General features: G+C 52.6%; 2 protein-coding genes and 1 long non-coding RNA gene across 3 annotated transcripts in view; 2 read left to right on the plus strand and 1 right to left on the minus strand.

Annotated features, from left to right (window-relative positions):
* Positions 1-600: 600 nt before the first annotated feature.
* Positions 601-16,210, plus strand: part of LOC128085978 (uncharacterized) — a 63,105-nt gene continuing 47,495 nt past the window's right edge. The window contains exon 1 of the long non-coding RNA XR_008209188.1: positions 601-653. This is a non-coding gene — a long non-coding RNA (uncharacterized LOC128085978). The remainder of the gene's footprint in view (positions 654-16,210) is intronic.
* On the plus strand, positions 9,110-10,229 carry LOC128085630 (taste receptor type 2 member 40-like). The gene has a single exon (XM_052693317.1). It carries the CDS (start codon positions 9,219-9,221, stop codon positions 10,227-10,229), a length of 1,011 nt encoding a protein of 336 aa, XP_052549277.1. The 5' UTR covers positions 9,110-9,218.
* On the minus strand, positions 11,758-15,724 carry ANKRD66 (ankyrin repeat domain 66). Its single transcript, XM_052693430.1, has 3 exons — positions 15,265-15,724; positions 14,736-14,964; positions 11,758-12,440 (listed from the first exon to the last, which is right to left on the minus strand). The coding sequence occupies exons 1-3, from the start codon at positions 15,707-15,709 to the stop codon at positions 12,260-12,262; spliced, it is 855 nt and encodes a 284-aa protein (XP_052549390.1). The 5' UTR covers positions 15,710-15,724; the 3' UTR covers positions 11,758-12,259.

A 16,210-nucleotide genomic window follows, 5' to 3' on the forward strand; every position in this document is an offset into this window, starting at 1 on the left:
GTCCCATCTCAGTTGGGCCCAAAGTTGCTGACTCCTTCCACTGTATTTATTGTCTGTCAGCATTACAATCTCAGTTGCACTGAATAAAAGCCACGTGCTCAAAGAGAATTATTGAGTTTATAGCACTCTGGTGACATGAGAATTTCAGCTGGTGTTTCTCTCCATTAATAATTAACATTATATCGTAAAGATTAGAAATAAGAGAGATACAATTACAGAGGCACTGACAGCACCTTCCCATGGCCAATGCACCCCAGGACACACAGCTCCATGCACAACATGGCTCTGCCCACCAGAGACAGCCACGACCATCGGGACCCAGAAGTTCTCCTCCTCAGGGCTGATCTCGGCCTGTTCTTGGCCCAGCCCGTGTCTGAGCTTGGGATTGTCCCAGCCATTTGCACCTGGCCGTGCTGAACTTCCCGAGGTTCACACCAGCCCACCTCCCCAGCCTGTTGGGGGCCCTCTGGATGGCATCTCTTCCTTCCAGCATGCAGAACACAGCTCAGCTTAGTGTCACCTACAGACATACAGAGTGTGCTTCTGCAGGAACAGCTGCCCAGAGAGGCTGTGATGCCCCGTCCATCCCTGGAGGTGTTCAAGGCCAGGTTGGATGGGGCCCTGGGCAGCCTGGGCTGCTGTGAAATGGGGAGGTTGGTGGCCCTGCCTGCGGCGGGTTGAAGCTTTGTGATTCTTGAGGTCATAGAATCACAGAATCACAAGGTTGGAAACAACCTGTAAGACCATCGAGTCCAACCGCCCTCCCATCACCACTGCTACCACCAGCACTAAAACAGACCTCGCAGCTCCTCATCCAGGCGCCTCTTGAACACTGCCAGGAATGGAGACCCCACCACCTCCCTGTGCAGCCATTGCTGTGCCTGACCACTGAGAGAAAAAGTTCTTCCTTATGTCCAACCTAAACCTCCTCTGATACAACTTGCAGCCATTTCCTCGGGTCCTGCTTGTTGCCTGAGAGAAGAGGCCAAACCCCTCCTCATCACAGCCTCCCTTCAGGAGGTTGCAGAGTGCAGTCCGGTCTCCCCTGAGCTCCTCTTCTCCACACTGAACATTCCCAGCTCCCTCAGCTGCTCCTCATCAGCCCTGTGCTCCAGACCCCTCACCATTTCGTTGCCCTTCTCTGCACACGTTGCAGGGCCTCAACATCTTTCCTGCAGTGAGGAGCCCAAAACTGAACCCAGCACTCGAGGTGTGGCCTCACCAGTGCTGAGCACAGGGGATGCTCACCTCCCTGCTCTGCTGGCCATTTCTAATGCAGGCCAGGATGCTGCTGGCCCTCTTGGCCTCCTGAGCAACCCAAGACATTCTATGATTCCATAAGGCAACGGCTCCAGGCAGCACCTGGGAATGAGTGCTCTGGGCTTGAGAAAGTCATGATGGCCATGGGAGGGAAGGGAAATCCTGGGACAGCATCCCGGGAAGTGAAAGACTGGCGCTCCTGGCTAAGTGAGGCTGGTCAGACACCTCAGACACATGCTGGGTTTTGGCAACATAATATATCTTATCTGTCAGGATGTCTGCTTGCACCTATAGCAGAGGGGTTGAGAGCACTTCAAGGAACCAGGACTTCATTTGTATCAAAGGAGTGAGACTCAACCTGTGCCAGGCTCCTGTGAAGTCCTTGGCTGATGGCTGCCTGAAGCCCTGTGCCCATCTGGGAACCAGTTTGAGAGCATCACCTCTGTGCCAAATTCTGATCTCATGGCTGCCAATGCTGGCACTGCTCAGCTGAAGCCAAAGATTCCACGATTCTATGATTCTATGAAGGTTAGATTTGCACTAGGCACTTGATACAACTTTCCTCTGGTAAACCATGACAGTGTTGTCTTCCATCAATATTTGCCAGCACTTCTTATATAAAAAAACATTTCCATATATCTGTAGCTGTGTGCAGCCTCTCCATTCTCCCAACATTTCCAGTTCCATCATTTTCCTTAACCAGCTGATCTCATGGACTTCCATTTAACCTGTGGAAAAACATGAGGCGTTTTTACATCATCCTTGGAGGAAGGATGTAAGAGTCCAGTAGAGCTGGCTGAGCAGCTGTTGTATCTAAGCTGTATCAGTGCTGTATCTAAGCACATAAAATACCCTTATCTGGGAAGCACAGAAAAGTGTTGTGATAATAGTTTTGATCCATTCATCTTTAGTGCAGTTCGACTGGGCAGAGCTAGGAAGTTACTTTCAGAAAAAAGAATTCAATATAACAGAATTTTTGCTATAAAAAAATATATAAAAAATAAATCAATACCAATGAAAATGCATCAAAATGTGACTTGAAAAACTAGTGTTCAGCTGCTCAGATAGGGAACATATTCTATTCCATTCTTTAGAAATGAAGTGCAAACCTGGGACTTCCAATCCTGTAAACATGCCCATGTGAGTGGATGCATTCAGCAGGTCCTGGCAGACCCAGGCCTTGGTTCTGTGGCTCTCCCTGGAAGCTGTTCCCAGTAAGTCTTCCATGGAGAGACCCGGCTACCCCACAGACACACAGACACAGACAGACACAGACAGACACAGACAGACACAGACAGACACAGACACTGACACAGACACAGACAGACACAGACACAGACACAGACTTCTTTGCCTCCCTCAATATGTAGGGAATAGATTAGCATCCAGCCACCACAGCTTTGTACCAATCCATCCCTACTCGTGTTAATATATTTAAAGTAATTGTTTCCTCTTTCACATTTGGACTGTGAATTCATCTATGGGGCAGGGGTACCTCATGTGGTACCTCCACATTTAATACTAGACCAGCTGCCCAGGGCCCAATCTGGGCCTTAAATGTGACCCTGGATGGGGCCCTGGGCAGCCTGGGCTGCTATGAAATGGGGAGGTTGGTGGCCCTGCCTGTGGTGAGGGTTTGGAGCTTCATGATCCTTGAGGTCCCTTCCAACCCAGGCCATTCTGTGATGCTATGATTCCTTTTGACCTGTCCATCCCGCTCAAGTGACTTCCTTTTCTGTTTGGTGTGAAACTCAGCTTCCTATTTGGACAGCCCTGGACTGGGTACTTGTAATAACTTATTTATCTCTGTGTGTCTTCCTTTTCATATCTATAAAAAGCACGGTGAAGTCTAATGACCATCAAAAAAACAAAAAAAAAACAACAAAAATCTGCGCAGTTACCCACCAAAGCATGGCCTCCATCCCCCTTCTGCCAACATGGCCCCGCTCAGCACCATCTGTCTGCTTTGCACCACCCCATGGATACTGATATATCCTAAGAGCTGCAGCCCAAGAAGGTGAGGCTCAAAGCTGCCAGGAATGGGGTAATGTCTTTTATGTCCGTCAGTATCAAGTCAGAGCTTCCCTGTTAACCCCATCCCAGAATGCTTCCATGCTGTGTTCAGGAATATTCAGGAAATATGTTCTTAGTACAAATGAAAACAACAGAGAGTTGCACATCTCTGTCACCACTCATAAATGATGTTTTTTCCCCAAAGAGCCATATCATCTCCCCTCTCTCAGCTGAGTACGTCCTTGTGTGAACCACCTCAGCCTCTGCTCACCAGTCCTCCCAGTCAGACACCCATCACCTCTCTCAGGCTGTCAGGATGAGGTTCTGTGGCCCATTTCTCACGTCAGGGTGTAAATCATGAGTAGTTCTGCTGAAGTCAGTGGGAACATTCACATATATGGTGACAGTAAGTCAGTACTGTGCAATGGCTGCAGTATTGCCATTCCTGCTTTGCTAGTGAAGCTGGGAAGCACGTTTTTCCCCATTCATGCTCCCCACTTGTCTTATCAAACATTGCAAGTGCAGAACAAGGAACTCTAAATGCACTGACTTCAGAAATTCTAATTCCAGACTCCTACAGTTTGAAGATTTTACCATGAACAGCAGGAGATCATCATCCAGGTAGGAAATGGTTACCATTAATTAATCTTAAAGGAAAATCTGTGAGAACAAAAGCAATTTGTGACTCCCAATTCACTCAGATGGTATTCCATAATGAAATGGCCATTCGGTCACCATGGAGCTTGCTGCTGCAGAAGAGCTATCTTTTCCTTTAGGACCGCAGGAGGATCCCAAGGGTGCAGTGCTTCTGCTCCTCTCATGTGACCCCATCTGTGTTACCATGAAGGCTGGGGAAGGATTTTCAAATACATGTGTGAGAAGGTGAACTTACTGCTGCTGTACACGGCTTTCAGCCTCAGTAGAACAGCCCTGCAGAAATCCAACCTTTGCTCAACAATCTCAGAAAATTCAGGAAGTTTTGCTGTGGTGGAAGGGGTGTTGTAACTGGTGTTGAAAGAATACGGCCCATAGTGCAGGGCTGACTCATTACCATATGGGGTATTGAGATCATCAAGGAAACGATCACTGTTTGGCAGAGCTTTGTGCAAACCCCAGACAAAAAATCAGACGTTTGTGATTAGGCGAGACCAAAATAAAGCTCAGTGCACAACGCCCCTTCAGAATGCCTCACCATGGCTCAGCAACGGTCCGGGTGTCAGCAAGTTGGCAACCCCTCTTAAGTGAAGCCATTCTAATGCTACAAAGGGGCATACTTCTACTGATAATTCTCAGGCATGTCAGAGCTGCCTTGCTCCTCCCATTCATCGACAGTATGTCCTCCGAACTGGATGGTAAAAAATCCTAAGGCACTACACTGGGCTGCCCAGGGAGGTGGCTGAGTCCCCATCCCTGGCTGTGTTTCAAACCGTTTGGATGTGGTGCTCAGGGCCATGATTTAGCGGAGGGCTGGTAGAGTTGGGCTGGGATGGTTGGGCTGGGGTTGGACTCCATCATCTTCAAGGTCTTTTCCTACCTGAGCTGTTCTATCATTCTATGATTCTATGATTCTAAATCCTAGGGATAGGTCAGAGCCATAGGAGAGAGCATCATCTTGCTTGATAAACTGAGGGCTGGGAAAGGAAAGCAGGTTTTGCACATCCAGGGCATCGCTCAGAGCTTTTGGCAAGTTGCTGTGTGTTCTCAGCTCCTCAGTAAAGTCTGAACAATTTTGATGTGGAAACCAGTAGTAACGCAGTGTTAAAATCTTACAGAGCTCTCCTGTATTTACCTGCTCCAAACTCAAACTTTAAAGTAGTCCCTGCAATTAGATGGAAACCAGAAGACAGAATGTTCTGAATGTTCTCATTTCTAATTCACAGAATCACAGAATCCCAGCATGGCCTGGGTTGCAAAGGCCCACAGCGCTCCTCCAGTCCCAACCCCTGCTGTGTGCAGGTCGCCAACCAGCAGCCCAGGCTGCCCAGAGCCACATCCAGCCTGGCCTTGAATGCCTGCAGGGATGGGGCATCCACAGCCTCCTTGGGCAACCTGTGCCAGTGCCTCACCACCCTCTGGGGGAAAAAATTTCTTTGCATTTCCCTGCAGCCTGTGCTGAGCTGGGGCTGTTATGAAGAGAGAACGCCTGAAGGCTGCAGCAGAGCAACATGTGGGTTCCTGTAATCACGATTTCCTGCCCTGGTAATCCAGAGATCTCAGCCAGACTGAATGATGTCGCTTAAATCGGCCCAGTCAGCGTCGAGCTCCTCTCTGGCGCTGCACCTGGCAGCCAGGAGTGCTGGAGCACCGTCACACCAATGGCAAGGTGTGTCACTCTGTTTGGCCAACAGCAGCACAGCATGAGCAGAGCAGATCTGGACAGTTAATGTTACAACATCAGCCCAGAGAGCTGCACAAAACCAGAGTGCATCCAGTGCAAGCAATGCCATGCTACCACAACAGAAGTGCTTATCACCCATCCTTCAGACACGATGTGGGGAATGGGAAAGTGACATCTGAAGGAGCTGCTTCTCACAGCAGCTGCTTCTCTCCTGCTGTTGCTGAAGCAAACTTAACCTGTGTTAACATTTGAGCCTTACCAACACTCTCATTGGTGTTTGCTTACATCTGCAGCACTTTCCAGTATGATCACACTGAAAATAACTTTCTGATGCAGGCAGCAGAAGAGCCGATGAGCAGTGATGTGCTGCTGGACCTGCTCTCACTGACAAGGAAGGGCTGGTTGGGGAAGGGACAGCTGGGAGCAGTTTGGGATGCAGCAGTGATGAGATGGAGTTCAGAAACAAGGCAGTAATGACCAGGCAACCCGGAATGCAGGTGAGCCAGTTGTGAATTTTTCTGTTCCGGGGAAAATGTGGGTCCACTACTGGATGGGGATCTGCAGAGGTCCTTTCCAACCCCTACTGTTCTGTGATTCTGTGTGTAACACCTTCAAAAAGCAGCCTTTCTGTTTCTGAAATGAGATAAACATCAATTTAGGCTGTGTGACTTACCAAGAACTACAAGATGTTTTTCTGAAAGACCTCACCACCTCCCCAGCCAGCGCATCTCTCCTTAACCAGTAAGTGCCCAAACACACTGCAAACAGCCATCAGCACACTGCAGCGCACCACTCCTGTCTGCTCCAAAGGGGCATTTGGGGCTGAATGAGGATTTCCAGAACAATTTCATAACATTTGCCCCAAGGAAGTTTCACCATTTTCCCCAGCCACGTATCCTGAAACAACCATGGGCTTCAAGCATCGCAGTTGGTGTTTATGTGGAGTGGGGTGTGGGCAGAAGTTACACACCTGATAGCCCCATGGCTTGGCTAACCTGGGCTGCTCACCGGGCATTCTCATGTGATCCAAGGGGAAAGGCAGTGGTCATGGAGACAGGAGTCCATTCCAGCTTCAAACACCTAAGCCAGAACTAAGCTCAGACTCAAGCCATTAAGCCTAAATGCATGCCCTGTAGTGCCTGTGTATGTGCTGTGTGTCTCAGGCCCAGTACTGCTGTGCACCCATCCCACTGCTTGAACAGAGGTACCCGGTGCTATCTGAGGTTCTCCAGGGGTAAAATACCCACATAGGCTGGTAGATAATGAAGCCTGGGAGATCCCTTCCCATTCTAGAGTTGTGTCAGAGGAGATGGATATGGACTGGCAACAGACAGCTGTGTTTTAAGCAGCTGATCTACATCTGTGCTTAAAAAACACAGCATATGAGACCCTTATTTTGTACTTTTGTTTTTCAATGCCAAACTCCCCATGTGGAGCTGAGAGGGTCCCAGCCACTGTATGCTAGTGTAACATTTTTATTCACTGCCCTTGTTCAGGCATTGTCCCAGCACAGACAGTTCATTTACAGATCTTTATACATATATATTTTTAATGGAAATAGAACCATAGAATCCCAGCATGGCCTGGGTTCAAAGGCCCACAGCGCTCCTCCAGTCCCAACCCCTGCTGTGTGCAGGTCGCCAACCAGCAGCCCAGGCTGCCCAGAGCCACATCCAGCCTGGCCTTGAATGCCTGCAGGGATGGGGCATCCACAGCCTCCTTGGGCAACCTGTGCCACTGCCTCACCACCCTCTGCATGAAAGACTTCCTCCCCAAAAATAATTTATGTTCTCCCCACAGATGTATGATGAGAAGACAAAAAATCTTTCATCCCATCCTCTGCTCTGTCAGCACAGTGAGACAACATGCCCCAGAACATAAAGCAGATCACAGCCGCTGCCAGGAAATGAGACTGTCCCAGGGTAAAATGTCACTGAAGCCCTGGGGTAGAACTGAAGATGCTTAAGATTCATATCTTGGCCACCAGTTGTGTGAAACCAAGCAGCTTCCTTCAGAGGAGCACAAACCGGAAAGCAGAAGCTGAATGAGAGCTGCTGCCGAGGGCTCTGTGAGCTGTGTCGCATAAGAGTGTGGTGTTGGTGTGGGTTTGGTTCAGCCCAGAGGATGCTCCCCCCTAGGAGCAGTTGAACAAGTTGAACTCAGCACTATGCTTACTGCCCTGACTTCCCTGAGCTTTCTTCAGCCACGTCCTTTCTCAGCTGCCTGCATCCGCATGCTCAGCTACCCAAAGAAGTAACACACCCAGGTCAGTCACTGACACAGCTTGGTGTAATTCCCCACACAGCATATCCTGCTCTGATCAGCCTTTGGAAGTGCTGACAGGCAGAAACCATCAAAAAGGCACTGGAATGGGCTGCCCAGCGGTCACTGCCCTGGAGGTGCTTCAGAGCTGTGTGTAGGTGGTACTGAGGTGGTTCGGTGGGAAATGGTGGTGCTGGTGAGGGTTGGGCTGCACGACCTTGGAGGTCTTCTTCAACAGGTCCGTGACTCTGTGATTCTGAAGTTGAACCTTGAAATGCTGAGCAGATGACAATCTTAAAGGACACAGCCATACACCGACCTGGCACACAGCCTGAATCACAGAATGGCCAGGTTTGGAAGGGACTCCAAGGATCACAAAGCTCCAACCCCCCTGTGCCATGCAGGGCCACCAACCTCCCCATTTCACAGCAGCCCAGGCTGCCCAGGGCCCCATCCAACCTGGCCTTGAACACCTCCAGGGATGGACGGGGCATCACAGCCTCTCTGGGCAGCTGTTCCAGCACCTCACCACTCTCATAGCAAAGAACTTTGAGAGTGGCCTGCAAGGCCATTTCATAGCCATTCTCAGTACAGGAACCCTTGTAGGAATCAGGAGCTACGGAACAATTTAGGATTTCTATGACTTCTCCAGAGACAAACCCTGCTCCTCCTGTCTGCTCACATGCCCTCCAGCACCATCCTGAGTGATGCCAGCAGCTCTGGGACAGGAGCAGTGCTCTCTGCCAAAGAAAGGGCTTAGAGATGGCAGCTTGAGGGAATGCAAGGTCTGCTTACTGCATCACCAGCACGGAGTTACAGGAACATGCTCTGTTGTTGAGATGAACCCCAAGCCTTCTGCACAGCATTTCAACATGCTAATGCTCTAACTAGTTCTTCGGTGACAAAAAATGCAAATAGGAGCTTGCAACAGTGATATTCAGGGAGAATTTATAGCCCCCAGGAAACAGGTGCAGAGAGGAAGAGCTGCCAGCTTCCTTCTCATAGCTAGATGGCAGGTTGTTGAGATTTACAGCACAGCATCAGCTGCCATCTGGTCGGTAACTGCTCTCAGCATGCCAGGCTCCTCTCAAACCCAAACCTAGAGGAACTTTGCCCGACAGAGTTTCACACAGCCTGCCTGTTATGAGCTGAAATTCAAATGCTGAAGGCTGACACCGCTGCTGGGTAAGGGGATACCTGGCACATTTACATCCCAGCACCTGCGCTGCTCTGGGTGGGAGCAGCACTGAGGTCCCCCCCAGCCCTATAAAGCTCCATTTCCTCACACGGACACACATCCCAGCTAACCTCAGCTCCGGCACAGAAGAGCTGCCCCCGGTGCAGGATGGCAGAGCAGCAGTGGTACAAGAGAACTTTACCCGGTAACGCTTTCCTGATCATCTTCACCCTCCAGGTGCTGGCTGGCATGTGCATCAATTCCTTCCTTGTGGCTGCATCTTGCATGGAGTGGTTCAAAAAGAAAAGCATGAACTCTATTGAGAAGATCTTGCTGTTTCTGGGCGCCTTCAGGTTTTGGTACTTGTGCACCTCATGGATATACCTCTTTATTTCAGTGTTATTTCCCCAGCATCTTTTAGGCACAGGCATGTCCCTCGCCTTTGCAATTTTTCTGTGCTTTTTAAATTCTTCCAACTTTTGGACTTCTTCCTGCCTCTATGCTTTTTACTGTATAAAAATCGCAAATTTCAGGCACCGTTTCTTCACCTACCTGAAAGCCAAAATCGACAGGATTGTGCCATGGCTGCTGCTGAGCTCCGTGGTTCTGTCCCTGCTCAACTGCAGCCCCTTCCTCGAAGTTACTGGTGAAAAGAACACCAATTTCACCACCCACGGGATTTTCTGGGAAGTGAACAAAGAAATAAGGGAACATTTTCGCACTATAGTTTTTATCTGCACACTTGGGTTTTCCATGGCGTTCATAATGGTAACCTGCTCTGCCTTCCTCCTCCTCTTCTCCCTCTGCAGTCACAAGCACAGGATGCAGAACAGCTCTGCCAGGAGCCTCAGCATGGACGCCCACATCAAAGCCATGAAATCCCTTCTGTCCTTCTTCTTCTTCTACTGCATTAATTACATCATCTTGATGTCAACAGTGTATTACAACAATACGAATAACCTCCCGACGTTACTCCTTTTGGTCCTTCAATACGCTTTTCCAGTCGTTCATTCCCTTATTCTCATTTTTAGCAATCCCAAACTGGAAAGGATAGTGCTAAGGTTTCTGCCTTGTGCAAAGTGCAAGGACTGCACCAGGCAGCCCACCAAAACATCGATGCTTTGTTCTTCAGTTCAGGTCCTGCCATCTCCAACAGAGTCCTCAGCACACTGCGGGTGATACAGGTCTTCTATCTTCTCCTTTTAAAGTAAAACAAATCACTGAATTAAGTTCTTGTGAATTGAATTAATTATTGTTATCACTTGATCTGAGTAATTCTTTGAGATAAGCTATTGTCAGTAGCCAAGCAATGCGGTCCTGTGATTTGGTGACACTTCCACCTGCTGCTGCCATGTTACTAAGCCTGGTTCCAGCAGTGGACTCTGGCTCTGTAAAACACTCAGGAATCACAGAACAGGTTGCCCAAGGAGGCTGTGGATGCCCCATCCCTGCAGGCATTCAAGGCCAGGCTGGATGTGGCTCTGGGCAGCCTGGGCTGCTGGTTGGCGACCTGCACACAGCAGGGGTTGGGGCTGGAGGAGCGCTGTGGGCCTTTGCAACCCAGGCCATGCTGGGATTCTATGAATCATAGAATCACCAAGGTTGGGAAAGACCTCCAAGATCACCCAGTCCAACCATCCACCGACCACTAATATCACCCTATTAAACATGTCCCTTATTACCACACCTAAATGTTCTTTATATTGTGAATGTGTTTTACATTTAGGAAAACGTGTAACGGGTCCCGCAGCCCCACAGCAGGGCACAGTGAGCCCAGCAGCAGCCAGTCGGTGCTGCAGCCCATGCAGAGCCAATGCTGAAGCTTATTCTGAAAGGATGCGGCCAGGCAGGGGCCCACACTGGAGCAGGGGAAGCGTGAGGAGGCATGAGCCCCACTGCCCAGCCCTGTGTCACTCAGAGGGGAGGAGGTCAAAGAGCTGGGAATGAAGGGGGAAAGTTGAGCCTGGGAAGAAGGGTGACATGTGGAAAGGTATTTTAGTTTTGTCTTTGTTTATCGCTATCCTACTCTGTTTTCTTAATGGGCAATAAATTAATTTTCCCAAGGCCAACATTTATTGTCAGTGGTGGCAATTGATCTCCCTGCTGTTATCTCAATCCAGGTGCTCTTCCATCCCATTTTTTCCCCCGGGCTGCAATGAAGGGGCACTGGGAGAGATCAGAGCAGGAGTCTGCCAGCAGCCATGCAATTGGCTACACAGCAAACAGAGCCAGCACAGAGCAGAACCTGAATCATTCATGGCTTTGACCAGATCAGGTCCAGATGAGCTGCCAAACTCTGCTGGGTCCCACTCTGTCAATGGGACATGCTATGCACCAGCCACATGTCCTGAGAGAGGCAGGTCTTCAGTGCCATCTGGACCCCCTTGCTGCTACATGACGCTCACAGAACAGACACCATAGCTCCCTTCTTTCCCTGCTTGTGCTCCTGTAGTTGCTGCTTTACCACAATGCTTTCACAAAAGGCTCCAGTATGCTCCTTGCTCCTGATAAGCTGTGTCACATCACCCCTCAGCAGGAGCAGCTCTGTCCCACTGCAGGGAAAAGAGAGGCAGCAGTAAGGCTATGAACCCCTAGGCCCCCAGGTGACTTGGGGCTGGAAGCAAACACAGAAAGGGCTCTGGCATCACCACAGTGATGTCCCTGAGCCAGTCGGGAGCAAAAGGATTTCACTCCCATGCAACATGGGTGAGTGCAGTGAATTTCATTTCTATACATTTGCATATAATTGGGTGAATTAGAGCATTTGTATATTTAAGCACCTTCTGCAATATTCATAAAGTTCTTTACAGAGAGAGTGGTGAGGTGCTGGAACAGCTGCCCAGAGAGGCTGTGATGCCCCGTCCATCCCTGGAGGTGTTCAAGGCCAGGTTGGATGGGGCCCTGGGCAGCCTGGGCTGCTGTGAAATGGGGAGGTTGGTGGCCCTGCGTGGCACAGGGGGGTTGGAGCTTCGTGATCCTTGGAGTCCCTTCCAACCCAAACCATTCTGTGATTCTGATATTTGAGACCTGATGCATAAAGGGCAGGCAGAAGCACTCCTACCCACCCCATGACCACAACAGCATGTGCAGCACATCACAGAGGCTCATCCCGGCACCCATCTCTGCTGCTGCCTACCCAGGTTTCCCCTGAGATACTCAGTGCCTCTGCTCTGCACTGAGTTCTCAGCAGCCCCAAACACACAGTGACACTACTGCTTCCTTCTCTTCCTCTGCATCTTCTTCTGCACAGAGGTCGCATAGCTGTGCTGGGCACATGGTGGGTTTCTCTCCAGCTCCTCCTTCTTGAGTTCCCAGTCTTCATCCACCTGGTCCAAAGGCATTCCCCTCATCGCTGCTGTCTGGCGGTAGTTTCTGCTCTCCACCTCTGCTCTGGGGAACAAAGGAAGTTTATCTTCAATCCCCGAGCACAGCTCAGTCACAGCACACCTGAGCACGTCCATGGAAACAGGACTGTGTGTTGGCACGGTCAACACATCAGCAGCAGCAACCCATGAGAAACCCCCAGCCCACCCCACCGCCCCAGCGTGGCACCCCAGGCACTCAGCCTGATGGAGGTGGGAACCCGCAGGGAGGATCTGTGCAGTTCAGACCCCGAACCCAACTCAACAGGGAAGCAGCAGCTGCCATTTATACAAGTTCTCAGATTTTTGCCCACATCTACACTGAATGACACTGAACAAGTTGGCAACCTGGAAATAAACGCACTTTGCTGTGGGATTCCTGGGGCAGAGATTTGCAGCTCCCACACTGCCCTCCTCAGGAAGCTGCAGGGAGCAGTGAGGTCACCTGTCAGCTCATCTCCCATTTAGGTCACCTGCGACTCCTCAGCCACACCGGTGCAGAAAATATAAAGAAATCTGATGCAAATTCCATGTTTGTTATTCAGAGGTCACTCAGCGTTTGTAGGGTTTCAATGCTTTGCATGTCTATGCAAACTACACTGCGCCTGCATGAGGGGCTGGTGGGGGAGGAAAGGGCTGAGCTGGGGCTGACAAAGGGTTTGGGTGCTCATGCAATCACAAAAGCTCAGCTTGGTTGGGTCAGAAGGAACCTCTCAGTCCCCAGCCCCACTCCTGCCCATCAGTTCGGAGCCCAGCCGTGGCCTCAGGCACCCACAGCTCTGGGCAGTGCCAGGGTCTCACTGCCTCTGGGTAAAGAATTTCTTCATTTCTTCCAACACCTGACCTGACCCCCCATCCCCCCGTGGCTCTTAGCGATGCCTTTCAGCCCTGCTTTGGGCACAGCCCCTCTGCCTGTTACTTTAAAAATGTCTTTTCTAGCACCTTTTTGCCTGGCAGGCAAATATCCACCCTGACAGGGACTCCATGTAACACAATATCCCTCCCATTTACATCCCAGAGCAGCCAAGGCTGTGACCAGAGGACAGATCTGCACTGTGCAGCACTGGAGCACACACACAGCCCCACGCTGTGCTGCAGCTACAGCCACTGCTCATCCAGAGCCAGCCAGCTCTGAAACATGGCTGCTTGCCTTCTCCACCTCAAATTTGTCATTCACCTCAAAACACCACTCAGCAGTTGCATGCCTTCGGCTGATGTTGCTCATCAGTGCATTGTGCTGGATGTCAATCATCATGTCAATCATCACATCAACCATGTCACCCACCCTGTCAGTCATCTTGTCAAACACCTTGTCAGATATCCACTCAGTTACCTTTTCCATCACTACAACTGACCTGTCAATCATCCCAGCAACCCCCCACCAGCCCCTCATCCAGCTCCCATCCAACTTCCATCCAATCCCCACAAACTCCCCATGCCAACCCCCATCCAACTTCCATCCAACCTCCCTTGCCAACCCCCAGCCGATCCCCATTCAACCTCCCATCCAACCCCCCTATCCAACCTCCATCCAACTTCCCGTGCCAGCCATCATCCAACCTCCATCCAACTTTTATCCAACTCCCAGAAACCCACCATGCCAACCCCCATCCAACCCACCTCCAATCCCTAATCCAACCCCCATCCAATCCCTCATCCAATCCCTCATCCAACCCCCATCCAACCCCCATCCAACCCCCATCCAATCCCTCATCCAATCCCTCATCCAACCCCCATCCAACCCCCCCATCCAATCCCTCATCCAACCCCCATCCAACCCCCCCATCCAACCTCCAGCCCTGAGGCAGTGCACCGCCCATCAGTGCCATCCCAGCCCCCCTCCATCCCCTCCCAGCCCCTCGGGGTGCTCTGCAGGTATCCCAGCAGTGCCAAGGGGCACAGCCAGGAGCTATGGGCCAGCATGCTGCTTGGTGCTGCCAGCACTGCCCCACTGAGGCCTGGAGCACGTGGGCAACATGAGACAGGGCTGAGCCCTCAGATCTATTTTAAATTGCTTTTGCACAGATAAAAATATACTCGCCAAATCAGCGAGCATAGCTCAGCTGAGAGAGGGAACGATTTCAAACCGAAGGCGGGGAGATTTAGATTAGATGTCAGGGGGAACTTTTTTACTGTGAGCAGTGAGGTGCTGGCACCGCCAAGAGCTGTGGTGCCCATCCCTGGACGTGCCAGAAGCCACGGGTGGGCCCTGGGCAGCCGGAGCTGGGGGCACCCGGCCCACGGATCTGGGGCTGGGCGCTGTGAGGACGCCTCCAAGGCAGCGGTGCTGCGACGCCGTGCTCTCAGACTCCGCGGCACTCACATCTCCAGGAACGCGACGCACTCGGTGTGCCCGTAGATCTGCGCCAGCCTCCTGGGGGTGTCCCCAAACGGGTCGGCCGCGTCCATGGGGGCGTGCGCGGCGTGCAGGGTGCGCAGCGCCGCCAGCCGCCCCGCCTCGGCCGCGCAGTGGGCTGCGGTCCATCCCGCAGCGTTGCGCAGGCACGGCCGGGCGCCGTGGGCCAGCAGCAGGCGCAGCATCGCCACGTGCCCTGCGGAGGGGGAAGAGACGCACAGTGAGGGCTCCGCACCTCCACAGCCTCAACTGCTCTTTCAAACGGCCCCTGTGCATGTGGGGCTGCCCTGCGGGACGTGAATCATAGAACAGAACAGGAGCCCACAACGATTTGGGTCGCAAGGCACCTCCCCCCCCCAGTGCCACGGGCTGGCTGCCCCCAGCTCGGAGGCGTAAAGAGCAGTTTCCCTCCCGCTTTAAGCGCCGGAAGGGGACGCGGGGCTCCGGCGCTCGCGGTGCCGGCGCTCGCTGCCACCGCAGCAGTCGCTGCCCTTACCCCTGGCAGCGGCCCAGTGCAGCGGGGTCCAGTCGGCCCAGTCCGCGTCCTTACAGTTGGGATCGCAGCTCTCCGCCCGCAGCAGCCGCTCCGCCCGCCCGCGGCGCCCCGCGGCCACGGCCTGGTGCAGCTCCGTCATGCTGCGTGCAGCGGCCGGCGCGGGGCTCAGCGCGTCGATCGGCCGCCATGGGAACCGTCCGCCGTCTGCCCCGCGGCACCGCCCTCGCTGCCGTGGCGGCTCGGGCCCAGCCGACGGCGTCAGCAGGATCCCGGCACGCCGCCAGCTCCAGCAGAGGGTGATCCGTGATGGAGCAGCTCCCTGCGAGGACGGGCTGAGAGCTGGGCTGAGAGCTGGGCTGCGCTGCTGGAGAGGAGAAGGAGCGGGGAGAGCTGAGAGCGGCCTGCGGTGCCTGCAGGGCTGTATGAGAGAAGGGCAGACTCTCATCGGGGTCTGCGTGCCGGGACGAGGGCGAAGGGTTGGGAGCCAGGGAGGGCAGATTTCGGTGGATGTGAGGAAGGAGCCGCTGGCGGTGAGGCGGTGAGGCGCTGCACAGGGTGCCCAGAGGTGCTGCTGCCCCGTCCTGCACGCAGCCAAGGCCAGGGGACGGGGCTCTGAGCACTGAGGAGCTGCGGTGTGCTGTGCGCTGCAGGCCTGCGCTGATGGCCTCCGGGGTCCCTTCCTGCACTGCACCCGCCGGCAATGTCCCTCAGAGCCACAGCACTGTCACCCAGAGGGTGGTGAGGCACTGGCACAGGTTGCCCAAGGAGGCTGTGGATGCCCCATCCCTGCAGGCATTCAAGGCCAGGCTGGATGTGGCTCTGGGCAGCCTGGGCTGCTGGTTGGCGACCTGCACACAGCAGGGGTTGGGGCTGGAGGAGCGCTGTGGGCCTTTGCAATCCAGGCCATGCTGGGATTCTATGATTCTATGATATGATGGATGTTGGT

Source organism: Tympanuchus pallidicinctus, unplaced genomic scaffold (genome assembly GCF_026119805.1).
Source record: "Tympanuchus pallidicinctus isolate F22 unplaced genomic scaffold, pur_lepc_1.0 scaffold1, whole genome shotgun sequence".
Taxonomy (NCBI): domain Eukaryota; kingdom Metazoa; phylum Chordata; class Aves; order Galliformes; family Phasianidae; genus Tympanuchus; species Tympanuchus pallidicinctus.

Bases quoted from the DNA above. Each gene is read 5' to 3' on its own strand.
- LOC128085630 (XM_052693317.1), top strand. From the start codon at position 9,219: ATGGCAGAGCAGCAGTGGTACAAGAGAACTTTACCCGGTAACGCTTTC.
- ANKRD66 (XM_052693430.1), bottom strand. From the start codon at position 15,709: ATGAGAGTCTGCCCTTCTCTCATACAGCCCTGCAGGCACCGCAGGCCG. The intron at 14,965-15,264 runs GTAAGGGCAGCG...CCCCCTCCGCAG, and splicing joins GCACTGGGCCGCTGCCAGGG to GGCACGTGGCGATGCTGCGC. The intron at 12,441-14,735 runs GTGAGTGCCGCG...TTTGTTCCCCAG, and splicing joins TGCGTCGCGTTCCTGGAGAT to AGCAGAGGTGGAGAGCAGAA.